Here is a 27,706-nt window from a genome sequence, read left to right as displayed (position 1 = left end):
AACCTTTTTTTAAAAGCAGTGAATTTCATTGTCAAATATTTGGCAATATTCATGTGGTCTTTTAATATTGTTTGATATGGAAATTAAAAAAATTATATACACACTACATAGACACATATATAATTACCTATATAACTTATGTGAAATATTTATTTAAACTAGTTTTAAGGTCATTCTTTCATTCGTATATAAATTTTACAAAACATTTTTTTATGAATTTAGTTTGGTAATAAAAGTTATCACTTTATTTCATATCATAAAATTGCTTAAAGTAGTAAAAGTTATTTGAATGAAAATAAAACTTGATTTATTGGCGTTATAGAACCGACCAGATGTATTTAGTGAGCAACACATGAATATGGAATTATACTCAGCACAGATGGAAGCATTACGGATATTAGAAAATGAAACCAAGCAAAGGTAAATTTAACATGGTATGTCTACTGTAACGCAGGCATTCAAAAAGTTGGTCATTGAAAATGAAAGGTTTAAGCATGTGTCCCAAACCAACAGGTCAAAAAATGTAGGTGTTTTTGTTTGAAAATCTTCATAAAATTTAAGGTCATGTCAGTATCATTTCCCTCTAAAAAAGTGTTTTTTTTTGTGTGTTTGAATACATTATACAGGTATGTACTTCCCAACAATGTACTTTAGATCAAAAATATTTCTTTCTAAAAAAGTGTTGTTTTTTGTTTGAATCCATAAACAGGTTAATTTATGTTTTAGGTTAAAGAAGAGATTGCACCAAACCACACCCAGGCTTCGGAGTTCGGTTTCTCCTAAGATATCAAAGTCTGAAACAAGCAGACTCATTAATAGATCAAGTCAAATACTTGTAGCAACTGTGAGTTTAACTATTGTTGCATGAGGATAAACTATATAGATAAAAAAGGAGTCTTAAACTTAACTTACACATACAAGTGTATTAGTGTATTAGTGTATATATTACTAGGCCAACTGATGTGCCATACTGTAAGATCTTGACCGCTTAGAATAGTAAACATCAACATTTTTCTAGACCAAGTTTTCTATACATTTAATAATGATATGTGTTTTTACTTCACAGGAAACAGTTGCTCTTGCTCACAACATTATTGCGCAACGTCATGCCTCACTTAGAAGGCCACAATCTGCCCCAGCACTTCAACATCAACAACATTCACTTCCGGGTTTATACGACTCACCTCCACGGCCTAGAACAGCACGGGGGCGTGTGAATGCTGGTTCCACATCCAGATCCAGAAGACCAAAGTATGACTCATGTTATGACATTATAGTCTATTATTTGTGGGTGAGCCCCTTGAGAACCAGGGATTTGGGCTAAGTTTGGTCTATTACTCTTACACTCAGACTGCTTTTTTATGTTATAAAATGACTTATGACATACAGCATGGCAAACAGTCTTTGGAATATGATAATAATGGGAAAGGATACACAGTTGTAAATGAAGCGTAACTAACAATAGACAGTGTGGGAAATTACAGGCATTAATACAAAGGAATGTAGACATAACAATAGGAAGAATAGAATTGAAGATTCCTATAAAATTACTATGTTATTGGCAGTGCTATGGTACAATTTTCAGCTTTTTGGGCTTAGTAGGTTACTAATGTTAGCTATTTATTTATAGAAAATAATAAAATATTTATTGATCAAGGTATATGAATAGAACGCATGTTACACAAGTCTTGTGTAATTGTGTTATAAACAGAGTTGTTCTGCCACATGAAGGTAAAAAAGTGTAATTTATTTACCCATTCATAACTTTGTTTGAGGTATCTTTAACCCAAGACACCTAACGGCAATTGGTTCAACCCAGTGGTCACTAATGGGTTGTTTAAACTGTCAGTCACACAGAAAAAATAATTGTCCACAAAGTTACACACGTAGTAACGCGTAAGCAGGCATGAATGTGTGAAACAGAACACCCAGGTTATAATGACTCATTTTCCTGAGCACGCAAGAATAAAGCAAGTTACATTTAACCCAATTACATAAATACACATTGCTGCATGACCTCATCTTAGTAAAATACCATTTCATATTAGATATGCCTGGGACTTGAATGGCCATCGAATACCATATCGAGATATAAGCGAAGACACGATTGAAGATTCCAATTCATCTTTATCCACATATTCAAGCACAAGTGATGATATTGATCATTACACCTGTAGACCAAGATCATCTGGCCCCAGACGGTTAATATTTGTATTTAATTTTGAACGGATGTTTTAGTAATGGCTGTTTAAACACTCTCTATTAGGCTGCTGTTTTGTGTTTATTTTACTTTCAATTGATTTTTTTGTGAAGTGAATTATTTGTTTATTTTAGCAATCTTATTAAATTTTAATTTTTCTGTGGCATTTTTTACTTAAGTAATATTATTAGTTTTTTCTATGTTTTCTCTTTTTTTTTTTTGTTAAGTTGTATTTAAAATAGAATTCTGAGTTTACCTTATTAATTTTTACATTTATAAAAATTATTTTAGTCATCGTATGCGACCAAGTTCAAGACAAAATGGAAACGACGTTTTTTTTCTCAACAATCCTCATCTGCTCGGAAACTACCGACCGCACTCCCCAGCTTACCCACATAATCAGCATGTAAGTAAATGCAACTGAAACCTGCATGGCTGTAGAAACACCAACACATTTATGTTAGTTATATTGCTGCATATTGCTTGGTAATTCAGATGTGGCCAATGTATATATTATTTTTAATCATGTTCTTCTGTCAGACTATTACATTATTTTTAGATGAGCTCCTAAACGATTATTTACATTCTACCTGGTTGCAGAAGTAACAGATATTAATTAGCATTGCAAATGTATTTGTAGATGTTTAATAAAGCTTTTACATTAACAAACACGTAAGATATTAAAAAGCAATGAAAGTTCTGTTATAAATAACTACATCGACATAAATATTTCAATTCATATAACACCCATTCCCACAACATTATATATATCCTACATCTGCTATAAATGTTTAACTACACACATAGACGCCATTAAATCATGTTTTAAGACGTGATTGGAGCACTTGACACTAACTACTTGCTAACTTTAGTTTTGTTTGCAGTTGATCGTTGAGTCAACACCGCGGCAAACACTTACACCCGATAGTGGGTTCTGCATCAACACCGGGACACAGACATCACATATTAGACCTTCTAATGTACGACACAATACCACAGTACACCATGTAAGTTTTCAGTTGCTACACTTTAAATTGAATGATTTGCATTTTTTGGATATATTTACTTTTATATATGCTTAAAGGGGTTTAACGTTTTATGGTGTGTGGTATTGACATACAACCATACAAATTGTTTACTTAGCTATATTAACACATAGGGGTAAACAGTATTGCAATCATTTTGGTGAAGGTAATTGATTCTAGTCTTCACTAATGGTTGGTCCAAATTGTTAACCACACACAAAGTTATAAACATGGGAAGGTGTAAGCAGACACAAGGTGTATAATATAAGAGACCTGTGTTATAATTCTAAGTTCCCCCACTACGCAAGGATAAAAAGGTGAAATTCATTTATTTCTCCTTTTATTGCTTCTAAAAAAAGTTCAAATAAAAATGTTATATATAGCCTTATGTTTCAATTATGTTTCAAAATATTTGACCAAGCTTTTTCACAGATTCCATACAGTGAGGATACCAGTCAGGATGAATATGATGGGAGGCCTTTACAACTGACCAAATACACTGTGACTGTTAAAACAGGGGATAAGTTAGGAGCAGGAACAACTGCAGATATATACCTTAGTCTACATGGTGAAAATGGTGACACAGATGAAATTTATCTGACTGAGAGAATTGAGGGAAAAAACAGAGAACATAAAACACCCTTTCGGAGAAATCAAGTAAGATTAAAGTAATAATATTGTTTCTGACACTACAATGGACTGCTTCTTAAAAACATGGATTTAAAAAAAATGATTTAATATTTTTAAAAATGTTTTATTAATTTTTTTAAGGTTGATGTTTTTGAAATTGAGTGCGAAAATGTCGGACAACTTCATAAACTTGGGATCGGACACAACCAGAAGAGCAAAGGTGATTTGAAGCTGCAGTTTGTATAATATTTAATTAAAAGTAATAAAATGGGTGTCTACTTGCCATACATATAAGTTTTATGGGCCTTATAACCATTTAAGAATTACCAAGTATAATTTAAATCATTTTTTGTGGTTCGAATTTTTTTTTAGTTTTCTTTAGTAACAGTGTATATTCTTCACACTGTTTTATAAGGTAAAGAAAGTATTTATAAATACACACCATTTGATACTGCATGTTTTGACAGGATCCAGTTGGTTTGTTGATTATGTGAGTGTAAAGTTAGCAGATGAAGTTTGGAAATTTACGTGTGGGTTGTGGTTGTCTGGGGTATTTGGAAGACAAAAGACATTAAGACATATTCCAATAGACCATCAACCATCAGGTAAGATATAATGGTGCAAAATATGACTGTTGATTATAAAATTGGTTGTACTTGATTTTTGTCTGTTACGTTTTCGTAGCACCAGATCCTTACTGTACAAAAGAGGATATCTGAGAAATATTTATAACTTTACAGAATCTGAAACATCAGATACGGATTCTTCAACAACAACTGCGCGTTCGAGTACAAGTGAAAAACCTAGAGGAAAAAAATTAACCAGAAAAAAATCGAAGTCGAGTTCAAGCAGGTGACAACATGTTTATTATTATAATTTAATTTTAGTGTTAAGGTTTACTGTGTTTTAAACTGTGTTTTACTTTTAAAAGACTTGCGCATTATATAACATATATTATGTGTATCTTTAAGGCTGCTTTTTTGTATTCTAACACATTATATTCAACACACTATAACACATTTATATCTAACACATTATATCTAACACATTATATGAAATATGTTTAATTTCAGCTCTTCTGAGGATAGCAAGTCAAGTTCTGACTCCAGCAGAAAAGATAAAGTGGTTGAAACATCCGTTAAAAATCCTCCAGAGATTATCGTGAGTGGTGAGAAGCAGGTGGATCACTCTGATGATGCAAGAGATGAAGATCCTCCAAGACCATCATTTGTTGATCCGGAGGAGGTGCAGAGCAAAGTGGAGTACAGTGCGGATAGCAGCGCTGACGAGCGGAGCACGCTGGATGATGAGAAGAGCTTCGTAGAGGAGAGTCAAGACTCTTCCGATCAGTCCTCAGATGAGGACACTTTAACTGACAGAAGTGAAGATTCAAAAATTAACATTGAATCAAAAGATACAAAACCTGTTATTGAAGAAACAAAAAGTCATACCTCAAGATCAAGTAGCTCTAGCAGCCTCGTTTCTTTCAAAAAATTAATAATAAATTCCTCTTCTTCTTCGTCGGATAGTTCTTCAGAAGAGGAGACAGGACCTCCTCAAAGAACGAAGAGATCTCCCTCCATAGCAGAATCCACTCCCATCACGGATGCTCACTTTCCTAACCATCTTACTAAGGTGACGTACTCGGAAGCAGAAGTCATTCGTGAAGTGGATGGAAAAGATGAAGTTCAGGTATCATTAAATGATGTTATGTTTTTATCCTCATGTGGTGTACAGCCAAAGCATGGGTGTTCGTATGTAACTTTGTGGGATAATAACTTATTGGAATTTTTATATGTATTACTGCCCATTAAGACAACTATGAAGGGGGTAAGAACAATAAGTGTTAAGTGTAATGCCAAATAACACATGTTTTCTGTTCTATAGGCTAACATATGTGCAACACACTACACACAGTTTTGTATGAGGTTATTTAATTTCAATCCATTTGTGTCTACAAAGCTTCCATTTTTGTTGTTGTTTTTGTCAGTTTTGAAACTTTGATTTTATTAATTTTCAACAGGCAACCAAGCATAAGATACTCACTGAAGATCAACCTGATGAGGATGAACATCAATCACAAGATGAGAGAAAAAGATCATCTTCTGAGTCTTCCTCATCTAACTCCAGTAGCTCCAGCGAGGGAGCTTCAAGTAAGATACCAATTTTATGATTACTTTGTTGTTAAACCTTCCAAAATACCACTCACAATCTCCCAAAAATTCACCCACAAAGTTACATATGTGGTACTTTAAAAGTGGGCACGAGGGGTATAAACAAAAATCCACAACTGTTGTTGATTAATAATTTATAACAATAACATAAAAACTGTCGTTGATCAATAAATTTTTGTTTGTAGTCCAACTACATGAAGAAGGCACACAACAAGTAAACATAGAAGAGGAAACAGAAGAAAAAGCTGAAGTTTTCATGGATGGATTTAATGTGAGCTATTTATCTCATTTACACAAAGTACTTTAAACATATAGCTGCAAATTTTCCTAAAAGCACCTCTATTGGTTATGAGATTTCTATTCATGAATGCATGCCTGGAAACCTAATACAGTATAACATCTCTTTGAAAACTAATATCATGTTTTTTGAAGAGAAAGAAATCAACGGGAAAACAACAGTTGTTAAAATTTGGCAAAGATAAAAAGTGTGGTTGTTGCACCAAAGCTAGACCTAGCCAATAAGTTTAGCTGTAAAATTTTCTTAAAATTTGGAATTTGTTTTACTTTTTCTTTTTTTAATTTCAGGCAGGGCTTGCTGCTTCACGAAAACTCAGCGAGACACATCCAGAGCTGCTTGAAGAATCGCCGCGTCATCGTGAAATTGATGAGTCATCCCACGTACTCCTTGACGAGGAGGAAGGATCAATCCAGTCGCCACGACAACCCGTAGTGAGGAGTGATGTACATAATGTAATAAAGGAGGATAGTCTCGCAAGTGTGGTTGAACTTATTAATCTCAGACCAGAATTAAGAGAGTAAGTTTATTTTTTGCAATTTTTTTTGTACTTTTATTAAAAATTTGAAACCCTTGAATGGGGTAAGTTATTTTTTGCAAGTTTCAAATCTTTTGCGACCCTTTTTTTTAATTTTAAACAACTTGAGTATATATCATACATTTGAAGTGAAACTAAAACTTTTTGTTTTTTTTGTGTGTTTTTTTTGGTTAAATTTCTTAAAAAGTATAAGGTTTTTTTTAAGATAAGTATTCTAAATACATATGAAACAATAAAAATATATTGAATTTATTTTTACAGAAAAGAAAGTGAGAAGGGTTGGACTCCGATACATGTTGCAGCTGCTTATGGTAAAATTGACATTCTACAGGTAGCAAATACATCTGGTTTATGAACTTTGTCACAATATTAACCTTTTCCACAACTTCCAGTGGTTAACTGCAACGGGTGCAAATCTTGAAGCAGAGACACCAACAGGTTACACAGCAATGCACATGGCAGCCATGCATGGCCACATTAAATGCCTCATGGTAAGTTTTATGAAAAGATCAACTTGAAAAACACAGTTGTGATTAATTGAAAGAGCGTATGTTGCTTATGCATTATTGCATGATGAGCAGTGTAGCATGTGTATTCTTGCAAGGCAAGTTATGACACAGGTGTAATATTTCATACAATTTATCTCTGTTGTCTCAACACTCATGCCATAATGGTGGCAGCATCAAGCATTTGAACCTGGTATCCTCTGGTTAACCAGCGAATACAAATTTATTGTTGCGTTGATGACTCACTTTATTACACAAGTATCCTTGGTACAACAGTTATTACAGTGTTGTAGTGCCCGTTACAAGAAGTAAATTGAATCTATTTCAGGTGTTACACGCCATGGGTGGTACACTAGATCCCATCAATATAGACGGGCAATCACCTTTACATTTATCATGCATGAGTAACCACATAGAAGTCACAAAGTGGTTGGTGGCAAATGGTGCAAACTTAAAAGCGAAAGACAATTTTCACCGGTAAGTTACTCAAAACTACATTTTCTTTGTTTGAGGTTACTTAAAAATACTATTTTTTTTAAAAGTTATTCAAAAATGCAATTTCTCATTATTGCACTCTTACATACTCTTTAATGTGTTCGGTGTCATAGACTTTATAACATGCTTGCAGTACGTCATTGGACCTTGCTAAGCAATACAAGCACAAGGAAGTGGCGAGATTTTTACGAACTTGTATGACGGAACTAAAGAATCAGGATTCATCAATGTCTCTTCTGCAGTCAAGTAAAAGCAGGTAGGAATAAACTTTAGAGCAGTTTAGCTTGTCCTTTCTATTCTGCTTTATATCAGTGAGACCAGGCGACCCTAGACCAATATTGGATCCTTCTATCCTATGATGTGGCACCACTGATTTTTTTAACGAAAAATAAAAACTTCAACCAAAATAAAAAAATTATTATTACTGAATTTCTTTTCGTAACAGCATGGGTTCCTCACATGTTGCATCATCATCTTCTTCCTCATCATCGGGTGATTCTTCTTCATCAGATGAGGAAGTTTCATCGGCTCATGAAGATGAAAAGGTTTTAGACTTTTACTTTCATTCAGTTAACTCCAATAATAAACAATGCTAAGGAAAATAAACTCCTATAATAAAATTGAATGTAACTTTATTTATCCTTGTGTGGCAGAGCAAAGACAGACAGTATGTTCTGTTTTATATACCTTATAACCAGTTACCAAATGTGTAACTTTTTAAAGGATGCTTTTTGTTCACATTGATTTCTTTGACAGGAAAAACCAGATGAGGTAGTAGCAAGGAGAGTAAGTATTGATCTGGAAGAAAAAAAGAAGATTTATGAAAATCAAAGAGCTAAGATGTTGAAAAGGAAGACCAGTTTTCTTGATAGCATTCGGGATGAGACGAGGAGTTCAACATCTTCAAGCTCTTCAGATTCAACATAAACTCAACAAATTTTTTTTCAACAATTTAACAAGTTTTAACTAAGTTTTCAACGTTTCAATATTTAATTCAAGGTCATTGTAAGTTCATATTATCATCTCTCATGTTTTAAATCTAGTGTTGCTACTGTGTGTGTTGTGTAGTTTCATCCATCATGGCAGTATGTAGGCTGTTCACTGCAAATTGTAAATCATAATAATCGAGTATGTTAGTTTCCAACATTTTTCCTCAGTTCAAAATGTATTGCATTGCAGGATTCTTTTAATTTTAAGCTTTTGATTCCCTTAGTTCCCATGTATTGCTCCTGTGCGTTTCTCATTTACTTAGAAATTCAATTAAGAATTGGTTGTGAGTTTTTCCTTTCAATTGCTGCATAATGAAAAAATTTTCTGAATTTTTATTTCATGTCTAAGCGTTGAAAATAGTCACCGATTATATATATATAGTACATCCACTGTCATACTACTTACTGTAATTAAACTAATATTCAAATGATTTTATATGTTTGTTTTTTATTTTCTTTACAGAAATAGAGAGCTTTTATTAATATGCATATAGAGTTTTGGTCTGACATAAAAAGCCAGGAACTGACATGACAAATAATCGTAACAGACATAAATGTTTGGACACACAAACGATGTTTACAGCGAACATTAAATGTTTGTGGTCGAGAAATAATGTTGCGACAGATATTTCACGTCTAACATAGAATTATGAAAGACATTTATTTATCCTCGCACTGCTTTTGGTGTTGCTGAGAATTCGCATACTCAAAAAACCTTTAGGTGTTTTTTCAAAATATATCACTGTTGCATAACTGGTCTCTTTTTTTTACCTGATTTTATTTAAAAGTTACTAAAATAAAAAAAATGTGAAAATGTTAAATCTGATGATTTTAAATGCCTAATGGTCAAAGACACCAGCTCCCAGCTTTCATTAACCACAAGGCACAATTAATACACATGTTAATTTATTTAATACCAAAAGAAAGCATCACCAACACGAATTTACAAGCACAATGTTAGAGCAAAAGCACTAAATACAACTAGAAAAAGGTCAATTGAGGTTCGACACATTCAATTTGTAATTAACAAAACCTCAATGTAAGCGCATATGATTCATTTTCACAAAAATATGAGTTACTTTGAATGTTATGAGTTGGAATTAAAGGGTTTTTAAAAGTTAAACCGCAATGCATTGTAAATACATTCTTATATAATTACTATAAGCTCACCAAGCAGTTGAAATTAGACCAAAATTTAAAAAATCATAAAATTTCTGGACACGATTTAACCAGGTGTAAAAATATTGTGGCAACTGAAACATGACGCAAGATGAACAAACAAATTGATTACAGAAATTGTGTAGGACTGAAAAGATTTTTAATTAACAAATGATGGTTTAAAATGAAAATTACCATTCGGGAATCGTACCTGAAATAAATAAGCATAGATTGTGAAAGTAAATGCTAAAAATTTTGGTACGAAAGACGACAGCGTGCTAGCTTAGTTTTCTTCTAGTTCAAAACTTATAATTAGTAGCGTGCACCGTTAAGAACTTACATAAGCGATGTTACATAAAAAAAGAGTAAAATTCTAAACACTTGTCACAAATTAGATATTAGCAGATAAACAAGATTAATTAAAAGGATTAAGAACACTAAAACCGAAAAAAGTTTTGACTAAAATGATCCTAGTTTGGTACAAAGAATGTGCAGATGAAGGGACAGGCACACAGCTCTGGAAAGTTAAAATATGAGAGTTCCAGTCTTCTACTTTAGCTAAAAAGCACCAGGGCATGTTGGCTTACTGGGGTGGTGGCCATTTTTACATGATTTTACAACACGCACCCACGCTCAATTGCATTAAAAAAGGGAAAATTACAAAGTTATTACACATAAAACTATGCCGTACATGAAAACTAAACTGTACCACAACCTTTTCAATAAAGGTGTAAAAGATTGGGGTCTACCACCGTTTTACTACAGAATACAACAGCCTTCAAAAAACATTAAAATTTATCTAATCGCAGTTTCGCGGACTTTGTAAAAGCTTTGATATTTACACGTGTCAACATCCTGGCGCTTGCCAATCACTTGCTGCAGTTCATTAGGTCTGGAAAAAAATACGATTTTAACCAAAAATGTGATTTGTTTCAGGTTTTATAATTTTAATTACTAGAGTGGTTAATCTACACTTCCTACAGTCAAAAAATACATTTTTTAAACATCATGAAATGTGTATATAGTTCAACAAAGGACTCAGTAGGAGCTTGTATATTAACCTCATATTATATATATATATGTGAAGAACAGGTATGTCAACGCATTTTTACATTTTGGGTGTTGATTTGTGCTTACCATCGGGTTTATTTGAAATTCAAGCAGCGTTCAAAACTTTTTCTGCTTCTGCTACCGTCCTGTGTGACCAAAACAAATTAAACAAATGTATTTTTTAATTTAAAAGAGTTAATATTTTCGAATTTTAAAGAAAAAAAAAACAGGTCTAAAATATTTTTTTCCAAGTCTTAGTTTGATAGAGTTACTAAAAAAATTGTGAAAATTTTTGAATTTTTAATGCAGGCTATGATAGAGTTAAATAAATGGTTTCAGCGTGCAACTGTCTTTTGTCTGTATCAAAATTTTAGTTTTTCCTTCCATTTTTAGAAGCATAACAACATTTCTGCATGCAAACAGTCGTGTAGTATGAGAAACCGGTTTAGACCAGAATAAACCGGTTCAAATGAACAAGTAAATCGTGCAGAAGGCAGTAGGTGGATAATTTGTTAGTAGTTTTAGGTCAGTCATGCAAATCAAAAGGTCTTAATACAAGATTAGGAAACAAATTAGGAAACACACTTCAAGGCATTTAAATGACTATTATCTGTACGAAATGAAACGGAAAATTAAACTTAATAAATATGAAAATATCTACAGTGCAGTGTAAAGAGAAAAACTAATACAACAACAAAAGACTAACAGAATAAAAATAAATAAACTTGCTAAATAATGGATTATAGACATGAACATTAAAAGACTGCATAACTAAGTAAAGAAATAGCTACAGTATCCAGTATTAGCTATAATATTTCTTATAATATTTGTAAATTGTACCCCAATATGGACCTAATTATTAATTTAAAAAACTTTTCCAGTAAATTAAGGTTTTATCTAATTTTACTTCGATAAAACCCATCTGAAAGAAATTGAACATCGCTATATAAAAATAAATTTACTGGAACAGATATTTAAATATACATTAGGCCTGACCCTGATAGAAATAACTTATGTTTCTACGTTAAATTATCGCATTTTTTTTGAATTAATGCCTTTTCAAATATGTCAGTGCAGTGGATTGCACTTAACAAGTGATTCTCACCCGAGAAGATCCTGTACGTTGATCTCGTCTGTTTCATCAACGTCTCCCATCTCCTCGCTCACTTCTGCAAGCGTTCTCTCCGCCTCTTCCAAGACACCTTGGGTCACCAGGTCAAAGGTCAAGCAAAGGTCATGTTAGTGCAGAGCGAGAAAAGGTCATGCGAGGCACGATTAAAGCAGATGATACGTAGGTTAGCCAAGCTTGGTCAATGCTACTCAGCCACACAAATATCAACCAAAATGTTAACAATTACTGTATAGCGCATGCTGTGTGTTGTATAGTTGTGTTGTGTATTATGAGTGCTGTGTGTTTTGCATTGATTTTAAATTCGTAAAATTATACTAAACATGAAAAAACAGCCGAAAAATTAATTTCCTTTCCATAATTATATTTAACATGCTTTTTCTATCAATTTTAAAGATATATAAACACCATGCAGTTCGCAAATTTTCGAACCAAAACCTTCGTTAAGACACCAGTTATCTGGTTTATATTCGAAACAGCCAATTAACTTAAAAAGTTGCTACCATAACCGTTACAGGCAGTGACGCAGCCAGTGGGGGAGTTTCAAGGGTTGCAACTCATCTTCAAAAAAAAATTTAAAAAATGTTTTTTTTAAATCTTTTTTCTGGGTGCGCCACTGATTACAAGCATTTAAATTTATCCTCCTGCGATTTTTATCTAAAACTCACTTTCGTGTCTTTCAACATGACGAGTGTCATCTTCCTCCTCATCATCGTACTCATCACTGTCTCCGAGAAGGGGAGTCTTTGGGGAAGATGGTTTGGTTGCCACGACGGCAGCTCCCTCCCGCTTCCGAGGAGGAGTCTTCATCTTCTCAAGACTCTGTAAATGACAGTTGGGATAAAAGATGAAGAAGATCGGATAAAAGTGGAAAATTTCTTGTGCGAATTGCAATTTTAAGTGCAATCCACTACACTGACAATTTGAGGATTTTTGTATGTTGTGTTATGATTTTGTAATATTTTAGATGAATGTGATATGCAGCAATACAGCCTACTGATCAGAAACAAATATTTTAGCTCTGCAGTATATAAACATGTAAATATCTTACTCAACAAACAGTATTTTCTAACAGTTTAAATTCAAAGGTATTTTAATAAATTTGAATTCAAGTCCAAACTTAGTAACAGAAACAAAAACAAACACTCTGTTTCCAAGTTTAAATTTTCCTTGAATACAAATCAACAACAATCTTGTTTAAATTCCAATCAATTAAACGCAAAACACAATAAATCCGGAAGAAATAATCCAAGGTGCTTAACCATGGAGAGGATACTTCAGCTGCAGATAAGGGTCGCCATGGTAAATTGGTTAGCCCGACGCCGTCCAACCAATAGCTTAAGAGTTCAAGGCTCAATGTTGCTACCATTGTTGGCGTGTTTTTAATTCAAAAAGACACTCAACTGCGATTGCTCAAACACTGGGTTGTCACTTATGGGTTGTATGAATTGTCAGTCATAAAAAAGTATACAAAAAAAAATCCCGAAAATACACCAAGTTACACATGGTAACTCGCAAGATGGCACGAAGTTCGTGAAACGAACGACCCGTGTTATAACGATTGCGGTTGGCCTGCTGTGTGAGGATAACTATAAAACACTTATTCAGTCAACAATTAATGAAAATCAAAAGTCATACACATGGTAACTTGTAAACAAGCACAAAGTTTATAAAACAGAATATTCGTGCTATAACGACTGTCGTTGCCATAGGAAAATATATAAATTACATTTATTAAAAACTTAAAACACACAAACCGTGTTGGTTATTTCCTCCACCACGACTTCAACCTTTGTTTCATTGACCTCTTGCTCCGTCGAGTGGTTGGCCATGTTGTTGCGAATGACACGACACATTGGCTCTATGCTGCCAACAGTGGATAGAGAAAATCGCTCGTACTCGGAAGGCGAGATAAGGTAAATACCTGGTGGTTATAGGGGTTGGCATAATGTATGCTGAGATGTATTAGATTACAAACATTATTGTATTGTAATATTGAACTGCTGTAATTGTAGAGTTAAACAAGTTTGAGTGTCTGTTATATTAAAAGTAGTACAGTGATTGGTCTTTAACCTGAAACATAAATGAAACTTAAACAACTCTGGAGGAAGTGTGTGCTGGGTTGTTATAGAAACATTATTGTATTGTAATATCGAACTGTTGTAATTGATGAGTTACACCAAATCTGCACAAAGTGTCTGTCTAATACCCTTTTCGCATGGTCACTTTTATGCGCATAAGTAGTCGCATACTTACTCGCAACTCAATGTTGATAAGTGCATAAACCAATGCCCATGCAAAAAAAACGCGGTTAGCGAGTTATCATATGACGAGTTAATGCGGAACCGCTATTTGCGTTAACTTTTTATCATGCAAAAAGGGTATCAAAGTAGTACAGTTATTCTATGTAACCTGGAACACATGAAAATGACACCAAAACAACTCCTGGAATTTATTACAGTCATATGGAAATGGAATGTAGTATTTGTATCTAAACTGTTAAAAATCAATCTTTATATTCGCCCACTCACCCTGGCCGCTTCCAGTAAGCAAACACGAAGCTATTCCATTAGGATCATCCCTTGATATGCACGAGTATGTTTCCTGTGGTCGTAACATTGGTAGTTGGCCAAGGATGTGCATTTCACCTGGGTGGGTTAAACCATTAGCTCAGTCTGTGTGTGTAGGTGTTTTTATGTTTTTTAAAATTGGGCTGTTTTTATTCTACTTAATGTGGGTGAGGTCCTTGTTGGGGACTTTGGATTTTGGGCTGTTTAAGCAGAATCACTTGTTGCGAAATTTTATATACTGAGTCTATTAGAAGTTGAAATCAATTCTGAGTGGTAAAAGTTTATCTTTTATAATATTTTTATGGCTTATCTGGTATAGTAAAAAATAGCATTTTGTTTGCTATCTAACAAGACTTCATCAGGAAACACTATATCATTTTATATAATAAATTATTACATAAAATTATAATATGAATTCAATACAAAAACAGAAATTATAACTTTTGGAAATAAATTCTACAATTGATAGAGATAATTTAACACCAACCTATATTAGTGAGTGATACGAGTGCATATTCATGATAATCTGGATTTTTGGATGAAACAAACTTAGCGTACGAGATTTTCCTCATCAGGGATCCATCCACGGCTGTGAGCTTGAACTTCCTCTTCGCCGAGATCTTTGGAAGAGTGAAGACCTTGACTTGCTCCTCGGAGCTGGATGTTGGAGGAAGAAGATGTGTTTTTAAATTAAGGAAAAATCAAGTTGAACAAATTCAAAATTCAGATAATTGTTGTTTGTAGTACAGCAGTGCCAATTAAAACAACTGGTTGAATTTTTGTCTGTTTTGTTTTCCTAGCACAAGATCCTTACTGTATTTAATTGCCAAAAAACGAAAGTTTAATTTTTTTTGTTAGAAAAACTTGACCAAAAGGAGGCATTGGACTTTTTAATCAAGTAAAACGGCAATGTAACATTTTAACAACAGATAATCTAATTTGGCTCATATACTTTAAATTGTTAGAGTTTTAATTTTAACTTTAAAATCTTAACAAACAAAAAAACACAAAATAAAAGTATGACTAAACTTTGATTATTGGCAAAAACTAGTGTCTAAAAAAAGTTTGTTTTTTTTATATATCTTTAAAGTAGTAAATAGAATTTTTTAAAAAATATATTGACTATCAAAGTTCACTGACCAGATAACTAGGGAATGGTGTTGCGATGCAGGCGGTGAAGATCTGCCCACAGCATTACCATTATTTGGTTTGGCATCATGTTTGGCATCACTGGTGGGTACTGGGATACCCAGGTTATCGAGCACTGTAATATCAACCACTGGTGCTCGGTGCAAGAGTTGTATGTGTTTGCCTGGGTGGGTAGTATGGTTATTATTGTGTGTGTGTTTTTTTTTTTTTTTAAATTGTTCTGTAAATTCTGCTACCAGGCATAATGTAAGTAGTCTTTACGAGCTCATCTGGTATAAAACGTAGTGTATTTCTGACATAGTGGTAAACAAATTTAAAACTTAATTTTACAATAAACAGACATTCTTTTGAAGTGATAGAAACATCTTATCATATATAGTAGGGTGGGGGGAAGATGAGAAACTTTTTCATTCTATTGTGTCGACTCATTTGGTAGTAAACAAAGAACACTCAGGGAAATATAAAAAGTATCCTCTAAAAAACTCCCATATACCGTTGTAAAATGTTTAAAACACGATCAGGATTTTTAGATTATGTGCTAAAGGTGTCCAGATTAACTTTAAAAAATATGTTTCATAGTTAAATTACCAACGACTGAAGTCACTTCATGGTCTTGTCTATGACTGTAGTCGGGTACATGTAACGCAAACACGTATATAGCGCCAGAGTTTGTTCCTGCCCAGAATGTTGGCGTGGCACTGATACCTGTTGTTGGTTGAAAGTGAATTGGACTTTGCTTGTGGTAAAGCTACTTATTAACATATGGAGCATATTAGCATAGAGATATATTGTTTATTATGGAGAGATTTTCCTTTATCCCAAAGCAAGAACACTTTTTAAAGGTGGAATATTGGAGGTATTTTTGCCATACCGGCAAAAAATTTCCCGTTACTAGCGCAATATACTAAGTATTGAAAAAAAGTTTTTTAGGGTTTTTTAAAACAGTCCAAAACGAAAAATAAGACACTCGCAACAGTAATTTAAAAATGCTATTTCAGTATCTTTTAAAACAAAACATTTATTACCAAAGTTAAAATAAACACAAAAAAATGCCCCAAAAACATACAAGTTAATACCACCTATACAACTACTAAACTATAAATAAAAGGTAATATAAAAAATTGCACAAAAAAATAAAAAAGCAAGAGATGTATTACCAACTGTAAAGTTAAAACAAACAGAAAATATACCCCTAAATACACACAATTTAATACAAACTAACTACCATACAAGTCATTGCAACCAAATAAAATTTCCCCTTAACATAATGCATCACAAATGTACTCACTGTCACGAACGAACGTTGTGGCAAAGTAAGTACATCTAACCATCCCCGTCATCCCGTCATCTGATGATCTTGCTTCCACTCTTCGTTGCCCCGTTGTTGCTGGCGACCAACCACTAGCTGATGCTGTTTCTTCCTCGTCAACAAGAGCTTTGTTCGCTTCTTGAAGTTTCTGAGAAATGAAAGTTTTTGATGCAAAGATTTATACAATAGATTAAGAATAGAAAAGTTATTATTTAAAAACATTTTTTTTATGCCTCAAAAGTCACTTTACAATTTTGGAGACTTTTAAAATTAAAACCAGATAACATCTGTGACATTCACAGCAAAAGAGGATTATTTTATCAAATACATAATGATACAATGTTATGTTGAATATCTCATTCTCCATTCAAAATTCAATGACAATCCCCTACACCAGGATTGTAAAAATACCCCTTTTTCGGTGATAATGTCACCGTCCGGATCGTCGAAAAAACGTCCCGATTTTTTCAATAGAAATAAATCCTATTTATATTAAAATTAACTTTCTTACGTTCGGCCAACAATATACTCTTTGGTTTCTTAGTTCAGTAATTATTGACGACATGAACGTGCGCTCTATTTTAACCGCATCGGTGGCTAAAATGACAGAACGGTACGTGCAAATATTTAAAAAAATGCATTTTTCTAACCCCCACTATACTCATTTTGACTATATTATTACAAAGTATCTTCCCGGCCGAGCTTGGACAGAAGCCAAAAAACATTGTTTGTTGGCACCGCATGAGGACCAGAGTTTCACTACGTCATTTTTCACGAGAATAAATTAACAACGATTGCTACGCATGTTATGTGTTGATTTGTATGCTACCGCATGCGTATTCCTTTAATTCCCATGCCGGCGCAGAGCGTAAAAATGTGACACTCATACACAATGTTTTGATCTCGTGGTTCGTTGGGCAGTGGGCACATTTCTCCCGATTGTTACGTAATGAAACGTCATAGTTAATAGTTATGTTGCAATAAGACGTTACAATTAAGCGCAAAATGACCAAATTGCAGCACGGCAATGTTTGTTACTCAAGCGAATTCGTTAGCTGATAATTACAAACATGCGACGAACATAAAACATCATATTGCAGCTTTAACAACTGTTTCTATAGCACAGGCGCCCGCACTAGACTGTGGTGATGGTTAGTAATACGCTTTATAACAAGATTTGGTAGCTTGGGTGACAGACGCACGTTAAAACATAATAAGTCTGGATTTTCAATAAAATTAAACAATCACCGTCCGGATTTACAACTTTTACAGTCCTGCCCTACACACATGGTGTCCCATAAGACACCTCTACACCTATATCCATATATATCAAGACAAACCCCTCCCACCTGTGACATATTATCCCTCTTGTATCTCCTGCGTGATCCTCGTCTCCTCCTCGATCCCCCGCCTCCGATGCTCCCTCGGATTCTCCTCATGGATTGTCTCAGGGACATCTTGAAGGATTTGATCCTAGAAAAGTTTCCTTCCATGGCAGACTGATCTCCTGCCTCCAACGTGCATCGGCACAAAACTGTTTTGTTCTGATCACAAGTGAAGAGATAAAAAACTGTTTCAATTTTTTTTAGATCAATTTTAGAAAATGCTAGAAAAATTATGGGTTAAAAAAAACAAGCAAAACTTGAATTGATTTCACAAAAAAAACATTTGTTTTTGTTCTGCAAGCAACGGCAGAATTTAATAAAAAATAAAAATTTATAACTTTATATAAAAAACAACACAAAACTGTTACATTTTGACCAAATCTAATAACTGAAACGAAAAACAAATCTAAATATCATATACCCCCCGCTGTCCAAAATTAAGCAATTAATAAATGTATATCTATACACAGAACAATAATTATATAACATTAAAATACCTGCAAATAATCAAAGAGAGCAAAGCCATGACCTGTTCCTATGCCAACCAGACCCCAGTTAGCGTTTATATTGATGGAGGTTAAACTGGCAGGTGGTTGACATTGTATTATGTTGTTTACTTGGTAACCTGGAAAGTAATGAATATTAGCTTTTACTGTTATATCATTTGGCAGTCAGAATTATTGTTACAATTACGTATAGACTTTTAGGCTTGAATACCCAGCTGTGGTGAAATTGTATACATTTTATTAATTTTTTTTATATTATTTATAAATAAGCTTGTATTTGTAAAAGCTACTTAAAGTAAATGTGCAATAAACCTTTGATTATTTTAGCTTTTCACAAAAATTTACTCGACAGAAATTTTATGCCCACATGTTGTTAAGTCTTATAGGTTCTACTACTAGAAAGATTCACATACAAATATTCGACATTATTTTAAGCAAATAACCTGAAAGTAACCAATTACCAAACCACCACACTTTTGGATGGTGTTCTTAAACTAATGTAGAATAATTGCATGATAATCTTACTAACTTAAATTTTCTATTACTTTGCACTAATTGTTTTTTAACATGACTGTTTAAATCCAAGTTACACCAAAACCCCAGCACTCTACAAAGCCTTTAATCTCACTCAAGATCATAAATATAAGATAAGCGACATACATACCCGGCTTCATTAATATATGATCATCCTTTGTGTCCAGCTTATCATGGCCCTTCCATGTAAAATCCATCCTACCCTCCAACAAATCAATCACGCTGCTTGTGATGAAACTTTCAATGCTCTCGGAGGAAAGGATGAAGACAACCACCTGGGGGAAAGAGAGTCAAAAAAAATGAATGTTTAATTAAAAAAAAATTATTTTTTTTTGCTGCGTAGGTAATAAGTAACATGTGATTAAAAAAATTTTTTTGCTGAACTATAATAAAAAAATATAAAGAGGGGGGATACCGCAGTAGGCATGTCATGGTACCTGTGATTTAGGCTAGTGCTGGCATATTAAAAAAATATCGTAAAAAATTCTCAAAAAAGTTTCTTATTTTTTTCGTTAATAAAACTTATAGTGTCAGTTGAATAGGAATCTCTAGACATGACGCATCTGAAGGTTGCATACAATACATACATTATTAAACACTAGGTTGCAAGTCCATTAAGTATTCTTTTAACATTTAATGATTCGACCTTTTGTCATAATTTATATGTCACTCATTTCAGTGAAAATAAAACCAAAACCAGTTAAAAAAGCCAAAAAAAACGTTTACATAAAACAGTCAGCCCAAAACACTTCTGAAAATTGTGTAATAAAAACACAATGTTGGCAAATATTTACATTTCCACATACAGGATGTTTTATAGGGGTACGGGTTAATGTGTACAAGTAATAAGGAGGGGGACGTGTTAAAATATTGATTGGTTTAGTATCTTACCTGGCCAGCGGTTCCACCAGCCACCAATGTACCAGTGTTAGGGCACATGGCTACTTTACGAATAGCTAACCTTGGATCATCACTGTACGGATCAAATTCACCAACCTAGTGAAAACAGTTTTTAAATACTGTTTTGTTTGTGTACAACTATAAACAAATTTAACAGAATAACAAATTAAATTCTTTCATTTTCACACATCTTTTAGTAAGGACCTATTAAGTTTGATTTATACCAAACTAAATCAAATGGGACCATGAATTTAAAAGTACAAGTTTAAACATACATATAAACATATGAAAAATGATCTCACACCTTTCTAAATGGAGGAAACTGCTCTTCAAATGCATCTCCATCATTTGCTCCATCTGAATCAGTCACAAACACAGTAGAGGTTTGAATTTTAATCAGAGGAAACATGGAAGTGCTTGATATATCCCATAGCTGTTGAAGCAGCCAAGTTTAGTGCAAATATTTAACATGTAATCATCATGTGAGTGAATGTGCTTGGATCGATTAATGTAATTTGAATTTTAGGTGAAAATATCACACGCTTATATTTATATATTATAGTACTGTTTTTATGTTATATAAAAAAAGTTATAAAAGAATATTTTCTAAAAACTAATGTTAAAAAATGTGTTGTGATTTAAACAGTTAAAGTTTAAAATGTGCAAAACAGGTTTTACATTATTAGATCAAGCCATTAAAAGCTGGCAATAAACTACAAAGAATGAACTTCAGCCATAACATGGCAATAAAAGTTGTTTGATGTGTTTCTGTGTGACATAACGACTTAAACACTAAATAGAGGGGTGTGTTAATAATTGACAACCTTTACACTTCCATCTTCGTGGCCAGTCATCAATAAGTTGTGAGAAAGAACACGCTTCGCTGACAGATTTTTCCCGCCCACTATTGGCCATGCCTGGATAATAACATACAGTTCACACTACACAGATGGTGTATATATTTAGTTTGGCTATTGCTTATAAGAAAGGCATAAAATAATTCTGTTTTAGCAATATAATTAATTTGGCTATTGGTTATAGGAAAAGCATGGAAGAGTTCTGTTTTGCAATAATTTTGAAAAAGAATAAAATAATGTTTTTTATTTCAAATATGATTTAAATGTATTGGCGTAATTCTAAGTTAAAAAATTTTAGTTTATGATTTTATCAATCTATTTCCATCTACAGTTTAACATATACTTAGCGGTCGCAGGTGTCTGTAATAGAAAGTACTTGAAATATTGGACCACAAACATACTTAAGCACCACTTAGCTCAACAAAATTTAAAGCCATAACAGAGTGTTACTATGCCACGTCCACTTAATACTGCTACCACATAACATAGTGAATAACCATATTGCTTAAGAGTTAACACAAAAATACAACAGGCCAACTATATTAGGCACCAAACTTTTTAAAATACAGGGGAGGCAGGGATACTTTCATATGAAACAATATTGACTTATTGGTTGTGCTATTTACTGGTTAAACCTGCCATCCCAGGTTTTTTGTTAACTATAATAACTTACCTAAAATTAAAAATACACATCAGTATTAGATTTAAATTAAAGATTTTATGTTAAGCGATTCACATAGTGAAACAAAACCTAAATTGGCAGGGTAGACACTTAAAGGGACTACCCTGAAGTTATTTGCACTTCTTTAAGCTGTGAAAATTGGCATCAAATGTGTTTTAAAAGAATGCATGTCTAAGTCTAACTATCCCTGCCTCCCCCACATTCTAAAAAGGCCTACAACACGGTAAATCGTGTAGTGAGTTAGTAATATAGGATGTTTAGGCATAATCAACAAACCTGGGGTGGCAGATACACAGAAATTTGCTGCACTGCGCCAATTAGTAAACATTAGGACGCAATATGTTAGATTTGTTTCATAAGATTAAGAATGCGCATCTAACTATCTCTACTTCCCCTGCATTCCAAAAAGTTTGGTGCCTATGCAGTGAACAAGTTATTTATCACATGCTGACTCACTGAAGTCGATTTATTCGTCTTTCCTTCATTCGCTACATCGCAGATCTTCTCCCAAATCTTCTCATCCACCTCCTCCACATAGCAGGAGCAAGTGATGGCTGATGCGTGAGGAGAGGCGAGATAGGGAGGTGTGAGGGTCGGCCATCCTTCTTGAGTAAGATCAATCGCGATCAACTCTTCTTCAGCGAGGACAATGAGGAACTCTGGCTCTTCCCACTCTAAAAAAAGGGAGTGGAAATTAGGAGGTTTTATTATTGGTCTAACTAAAATTTTGTGGAATTTATTTTTATTTTAGTATGAAAGAGATCTTTTGGAAACTTTAATATTGGTGTCAAAGAGAAGTTTTGGAATTTTGTAATTAACCTAAAAGAGATTTTCTAGATTTTTAATATTAGTGTGAAAGAGATCTTGGAAAATTTTATTATCAGTCTGAAAGAGAAGTTCTGAAATTTTATTATTATTCTAAAAGAGAGACATCACCAGGGTATGTTGTTAAGTGTCTTATTCAAGAACTTATACACCTACAGTAATAGCAACATCAAGCCTCACCATACCCTCTGAGCTACAAACAGGCGAGCTAACCACTATGCTCTTTTAATATTTAAAAATATGACAAAAAATAAACAACACTTTATAATTACAAGTATATACATTGTAAAGGTATAACATAAAAGTTAACAGTTCTACAACTTTAGTTTTATAACATGGATTCTATTTTGTGTAATTAAGAGGATGCTCACATAAGAAACATGTAATACAACTTTACAATATTATGTTAATAGGCTACCAAGCTTAAGCACACAATGACAAGTAAACCAATAAGGATATATAGTTTATAACAGGGGTTGGTCAATTACATGTAAGGCCAGCATTTGCTTACTATTACTTTAAAATAAATGAACTATTTTATTATATTGCATTTAATATATATGACTGTGGGGTAAGATGGCTACCATTAGCAGAAAATATCTCATATTTCCAAATCATGTTTTTTTTAAAGAATTTATACAAACTTTTTAAGTCCGGGAATATGGTTTTATAATTCAGTAAATATTCTTTGTTTTCTTACTACCAAACAAGATGAAAAAACACCTGATCTCAACCTACTATACTATATCAGTATAATACCAGTAGACTAACACTTAACCCAAGCAAAACACACTCACAGTGACACAACAGCTTCTAACAGGAGATATATAGTTTAAATTACAACAGTGGCGGGGAAATTATATTTGATTCGTGTCTTTGCCATCATAAAGCTGTAGCATCAAAACTAATAGCCTTACAATATTGCAACTGCATTTAACAAACTTAAAAAACTAAGCAAATTATCCAACAATTAATTAGAAAAATCCAGTTCATAAAACATGTAACAGAGACAAACTTAAATTTATTGGTGGGCAAAGTTGAAGGTGTAATGAGAACAAATACATGCCTTTTACATTATGATTGATCTAGCTTAGTATAATCAGAAATGATCTCCTTAACTGAACAACTAGTCGTTGTAATTTTTTGTCCAATATATATATATATATAATATATAAAAACCATCAACCCACTCACCAGCATTGACTTGATTCTTAGAAATGACGAAGAAGTCAATAACGCGAGATGTGAAGTCAAAAGTGACATGTTTGGATCCATTCATTACAGTAACACAATGTCTGTCACCATAATTTGCACGTGGCATGCCCCCACTGAATACTGTGTATGGATCGCTAGCGGAGAAAATAACATTGAAATAATTGTGTGAAATCAAATAATATGTAATTTATGAATGTAATCATTATAGTTTAATATAATATAGCAAAACAACTAGTTTTTTTTATTATATAGTGTTTTTTTATTATACAATTTATAAATTTAATTATTATATATAGTTTAATATAATATGTAAAAAACAAATTTATACTTGTTTTATGTTTTTTTAATAAAAAGTATTGCAAAACCTTTAGGGCTAATTTAGGACTTTTGCAATTTAAATTTAATTTTTATTAAGATAAATATATATATATATAAAATATTTTATTAAGATAGATATAAAAACTAATTAAATACTTCATAAAAAAAATGCAAAGTTAAATTTAAAATGTACAGCCCGAAACGTTTTAAGTAAATAATGAAATGTGATACGGTTACATTCTTTTATTTAAACTCTGATTAATTATTGCTTCAAAAATTCTTGTGTTAAGATAAATATAAATTAAATGTATATACTTACTTTCTAGATGACTTCCATAAGATTTTTGTTATGGCTTTGCATGGAAAAGGACCTATAGATGGACAAGATATATATAAAGGTTTTGCAGCAAAATATTTTTACTCAGTATCATAAATAACGAGGTTCTAAACTAAAGGTATGCTCATTATAAGTAGTAGTTTGAAAGCTATTGATTAAATAATAAAGAAAATACTATAAAGTTGACACTTAGAGTGTATTTTAATGTTCCAATTTATCTTTAAACAAGGGTAAGTGCTTAAGCAGGCCCTAGCATTTATAATGAGGCTATATATAAGGATATTGATCTGAAAATCAATAGAAATGCAATGGGTGCTATTAAAGAGTAATATATAACAATATTATTCTTATATTTTCCACAAACATGCAGCAGATTTTTAATTGGAGACTTTTGCTTTGAAAATAATACTTTAACAGATATGACACGCTAATACAATTGAAATACCGTATGGTGTGTAGGATGTATGTTGCGATGAAGATTCTAACCTCCACGTACATAAATAACCATCATTGTGGGCAGATATAAACTCCTGGCAGTTGGAGTGCCATGACAGGGATTCAAGTGCCTGTTGAAAATGTATGCAATATTATATTATGTAACTCAACCTATAACTTTTTTTGTGGTTACCACTTTTTTTGTTTGATATAATACAATAGTGTGGGGGAAGACAGAACACCTTTAGCACATCATATCCGAATATGCTGATTGTGGTTTAAACAATTAACAAAGTTTATAGGAGTTATGTGGATATGGTTTTATAACTCTTTTAATGTTCTTTGTTTACCACCAAAACAGGCAAGGAAAGAAAATGAAAAGGTGTCCCATCTTCCCCCACCTTACTATATATATTATCACCATTTAACAGTACCAATAAATGAGAAAATTAAAACATAATAAAAATAGAATCATCACAATTTATACTGGTCATACAAAAATTATTTAACACTGGCAAAATAGACTTATATATTTTTTTACCCATAATAATAAATCCTTTGAACTGAGTTACTCTATAACAGGATGTTATAATATGGATGTGGAAACCTCAACAGCTTAAGCATGTAATTTAGAATGTCATGCTAACAATTAACATTAAATATTCACAAATCTTGGCTAACTAGTAATAACAGCATTTTCCATCTACTCTACTACACACAAAGTGAAAACAAATCTAATACATTGATAAGAAATACTAACACAGTGTATTTTTTTACCACAGTAGCTCACCTTATCATTCAAATAATATTTATCCACGCTCTGTGTTGAGTCATTCCACAGAACAACTAAACCACGACTGTATCCGATCAGAATAAGAGATGGGTTGTTTGGATGTTCTTGTATTGCTTCGACAGGGCCAAGTGCTTTGCCTGTTTTATAGTGGTCAGGAATACTGCAGAAAAAAGGGATGTTTTTGTTCAAGTGTGTGTGTGGGCATGGGTAAATTTTTTTAGGATGTATAATCTTTAGTTAGCAGTTAGCAAGTGGTATAACGGGCCAAATATAGTCTACATCCCAATTTCCAGGAATAGAACTATAGATTAAATAGCATAAAGATGATTTCATGACTATTTAAAACTTTCAATACAAATACACTCTAGTGCTCTACTAAACCCTATAAACAAGAACTTCAAATTTATTCACATATAGAAGAGTGGGGAAAGACAGGACACTTTAGCACATCATTTTTTTCTGATTATCATTAAATGGGTGTCTGAAAAACAAAAGTTAAAAAAAGTTTTGTTTGTCAAAGTGTCCATCTTCCATTCTTCCCCCACCCTACTATATGTTATTGTAATTACAATGTAGAGTAGCTACACCCTACACCCTACAGCTACACACCTTTGCATAACTTGGTCCTGGTGGATGGTCCCTCCCTCTCTAGGGTTAAAATCAGGTAGAGTTAATGAATAAATTCCACCTCCCTCAGTTCCCACCCACATCACATCGTTGCTTGAGCGAATGGACACTACAGTGATTTGGTTCATGCTGGGAAAAAAGGTTTAATTCTTAGTTGTACCCCAAATGGGATTTAATGTAGGAATTAGTTCTGATTTAAAGATTGTAAAATATTTGTCTCTGTTAATCAATTAACAGATCTATTTCACTACTAAGGTAAAAGCGGTAATAAAGAAAATATATTAAAAGTATGCCAAACTAACACAAACATATGTGATTTTTTCATTTTAAAACATTTCAATTTTTTATATAAAGGTTGATTCATATTAGAATACCTTGGCCTTCCAGCAAGTTCTGATGCCCCTACTTCTGTTAGAACTTGTGATCCCAGAGGATCATCTTTGATGTTGGTTAACTCCCACATTCGCATTGTGTTGTCATCCAGGATGCTTACTATGCGACCCTGTATTGAGATTTCAGGATATATGTTCATAAATCATACTTCATATGTTTTTATGGGAAAGAATTCTTTATTGTGTTATGCTCTTCTCTAGATTTGTCATATGTAGATGACTTATCTATAGATAAGGCTGCTAAATGAGCCATAACAAAAATGTCACCACAAAATTTGTTTTGCAGAAACACTGTGTGGATTCTTCGTTTTATACAATGTTCGTCAAGCACTTTGCACATGAAGTAAAAAGTATAAGCCGGGTGAAAATTAAAGCACTCAGAAATGTCAAAATAAACAATTTAAATTCATAACCAGTTAGGTATTATACTTAAAATCGGACTAATGCTTATATTTCTAATAAAAATACGAAATTACTTAACCTTTGATCACATACATATTCTGTAAATTATTAATTACCATTATATGAAATACACCAGCCTAATTATAGAAGCAGATTTCCGTATGAATAATACATTGACTTCTAGCATGTGCAACAATGCATGTAATATCTGATATGACGATACAATAGTAAAATTGTTACACCGACTCTAGATATGCCTTTGTGCTTATTTAATTAATTCT

General features: G+C 32.9%; 2 protein-coding genes across 5 annotated transcripts in view; one reads left to right on the top strand and one right to left on the bottom strand.

Moving 5' to 3' along the window:
- LOC100180254 (ankyrin repeat and KH domain-containing protein mask-like) overlaps positions 1 to 9,288 on the top strand; it is a 14,235-nt gene extending 4,947 nt beyond the window's left edge. The window contains exons 1-20 of one of the 2 annotated variants that reach the window (XM_018811382.2): positions 304 to 420; positions 727 to 844; positions 1,067 to 1,251; positions 2,049 to 2,201; positions 2,492 to 2,606; positions 3,085 to 3,207; positions 3,658 to 3,882; positions 3,997 to 4,075; positions 4,323 to 4,460; positions 4,596 to 4,707; positions 4,929 to 5,547; positions 5,879 to 6,008; positions 6,215 to 6,300; positions 6,615 to 6,844; positions 7,124 to 7,193; positions 7,255 to 7,353; positions 7,697 to 7,845; positions 7,997 to 8,119; positions 8,309 to 8,408; positions 8,620 to 9,288. In XM_018811382.2, coding sequence (XP_018666927.1) covers positions 353 to 420; positions 727 to 844; positions 1,067 to 1,251; positions 2,049 to 2,201; positions 2,492 to 2,606; positions 3,085 to 3,207; positions 3,658 to 3,882; positions 3,997 to 4,075; positions 4,323 to 4,460; positions 4,596 to 4,707; positions 4,929 to 5,547; positions 5,879 to 6,008; positions 6,215 to 6,300; positions 6,615 to 6,844; positions 7,124 to 7,193; positions 7,255 to 7,353; positions 7,697 to 7,845; positions 7,997 to 8,119; positions 8,309 to 8,408; positions 8,620 to 8,790 — 3,093 coding nt within the window. In that variant the 5' untranslated portion in view covers positions 304 to 352 and the 3' untranslated portion in view covers positions 8,791 to 9,288. Of the gene's footprint in view, positions 1 to 303; positions 421 to 726; positions 845 to 1,066; positions 1,252 to 2,048; positions 2,202 to 2,491; positions 2,607 to 3,084; positions 3,208 to 3,657; positions 3,883 to 3,996; positions 4,076 to 4,322; positions 4,461 to 4,595; positions 4,708 to 4,928; positions 5,548 to 5,878; positions 6,009 to 6,214; positions 6,301 to 6,614; positions 6,845 to 7,123; positions 7,194 to 7,254; positions 7,354 to 7,696; positions 7,846 to 7,996; positions 8,120 to 8,308; positions 8,409 to 8,619 lie in introns of those variants that run through there. The other variant, XM_018811381.2, reaches the window with a different exon arrangement.
- A 453-nt stretch (positions 9,289 to 9,741) lies between these two features.
- The window catches only part of LOC100177806 (lethal(2) giant larvae protein homolog 1), a 22,931-nt gene continuing 4,966 nt past the window's right edge, over positions 9,742 to 27,706 (bottom strand). Inside the window, exons 1-23 of one of the 3 annotated variants that reach the window (XM_018811325.1) lie at positions 27,006 to 27,178; positions 26,614 to 26,760; positions 26,002 to 26,164; positions 25,222 to 25,342; positions 24,759 to 24,810; positions 24,101 to 24,255; positions 22,538 to 22,755; positions 21,367 to 21,459; positions 20,847 to 20,975; positions 20,534 to 20,638; positions 19,773 to 19,917; positions 19,100 to 19,227; positions 18,567 to 18,761; positions 17,197 to 17,365; positions 16,497 to 16,613; positions 15,900 to 16,071; positions 15,247 to 15,416; positions 14,721 to 14,837; positions 13,947 to 14,113; positions 12,858 to 13,011; positions 12,166 to 12,262; positions 11,148 to 11,206; positions 9,742 to 10,902 (exon numbers count right to left, since the gene is read on the bottom strand). In XM_018811325.1, coding sequence (XP_018666870.1) covers positions 11,167 to 11,206; positions 12,166 to 12,262; positions 12,858 to 13,011; positions 13,947 to 14,113; positions 14,721 to 14,837; positions 15,247 to 15,416; positions 15,900 to 16,071; positions 16,497 to 16,613; positions 17,197 to 17,365; positions 18,567 to 18,761; positions 19,100 to 19,227; positions 19,773 to 19,917; positions 20,534 to 20,638; positions 20,847 to 20,975; positions 21,367 to 21,459; positions 22,538 to 22,755; positions 24,101 to 24,255; positions 24,759 to 24,810; positions 25,222 to 25,342; positions 26,002 to 26,164; positions 26,614 to 26,760; positions 27,006 to 27,163 — 3,012 coding nt within the window. In that variant the 5' untranslated portion in view covers positions 27,164 to 27,178 and the 3' untranslated portion in view covers positions 9,742 to 10,902; positions 11,148 to 11,166. Of the gene's footprint in view, positions 10,903 to 11,147; positions 11,207 to 12,165; positions 12,263 to 12,857; positions 13,012 to 13,946; positions 14,114 to 14,720; positions 14,838 to 15,246; positions 15,417 to 15,899; positions 16,072 to 16,496; positions 16,614 to 17,196; positions 17,366 to 18,566; positions 18,762 to 19,099; positions 19,228 to 19,772; positions 19,918 to 20,533; positions 20,639 to 20,846; positions 20,976 to 21,366; positions 21,460 to 22,537; positions 22,756 to 24,100; positions 24,256 to 24,758; positions 24,811 to 25,221; positions 25,343 to 26,001; positions 26,165 to 26,613; positions 26,761 to 27,005; positions 27,179 to 27,706 lie in introns of those variants that run through there. The other 2 variants (XM_018811324.2, XR_003395781.1) reach the window with 2 other exon arrangements.

This window comes from Ciona intestinalis, chromosome 3 (assembly GCF_000224145.3).
Source record: "Ciona intestinalis chromosome 3, KH, whole genome shotgun sequence".
Classification (NCBI taxonomy): domain Eukaryota; kingdom Metazoa; phylum Chordata; class Ascidiacea; order Phlebobranchia; family Cionidae; genus Ciona; species Ciona intestinalis.
The sequence above is the reverse complement of the archived record's forward strand: the minus strand, read 5'-3'. Positions and strand labels throughout refer to the sequence as shown.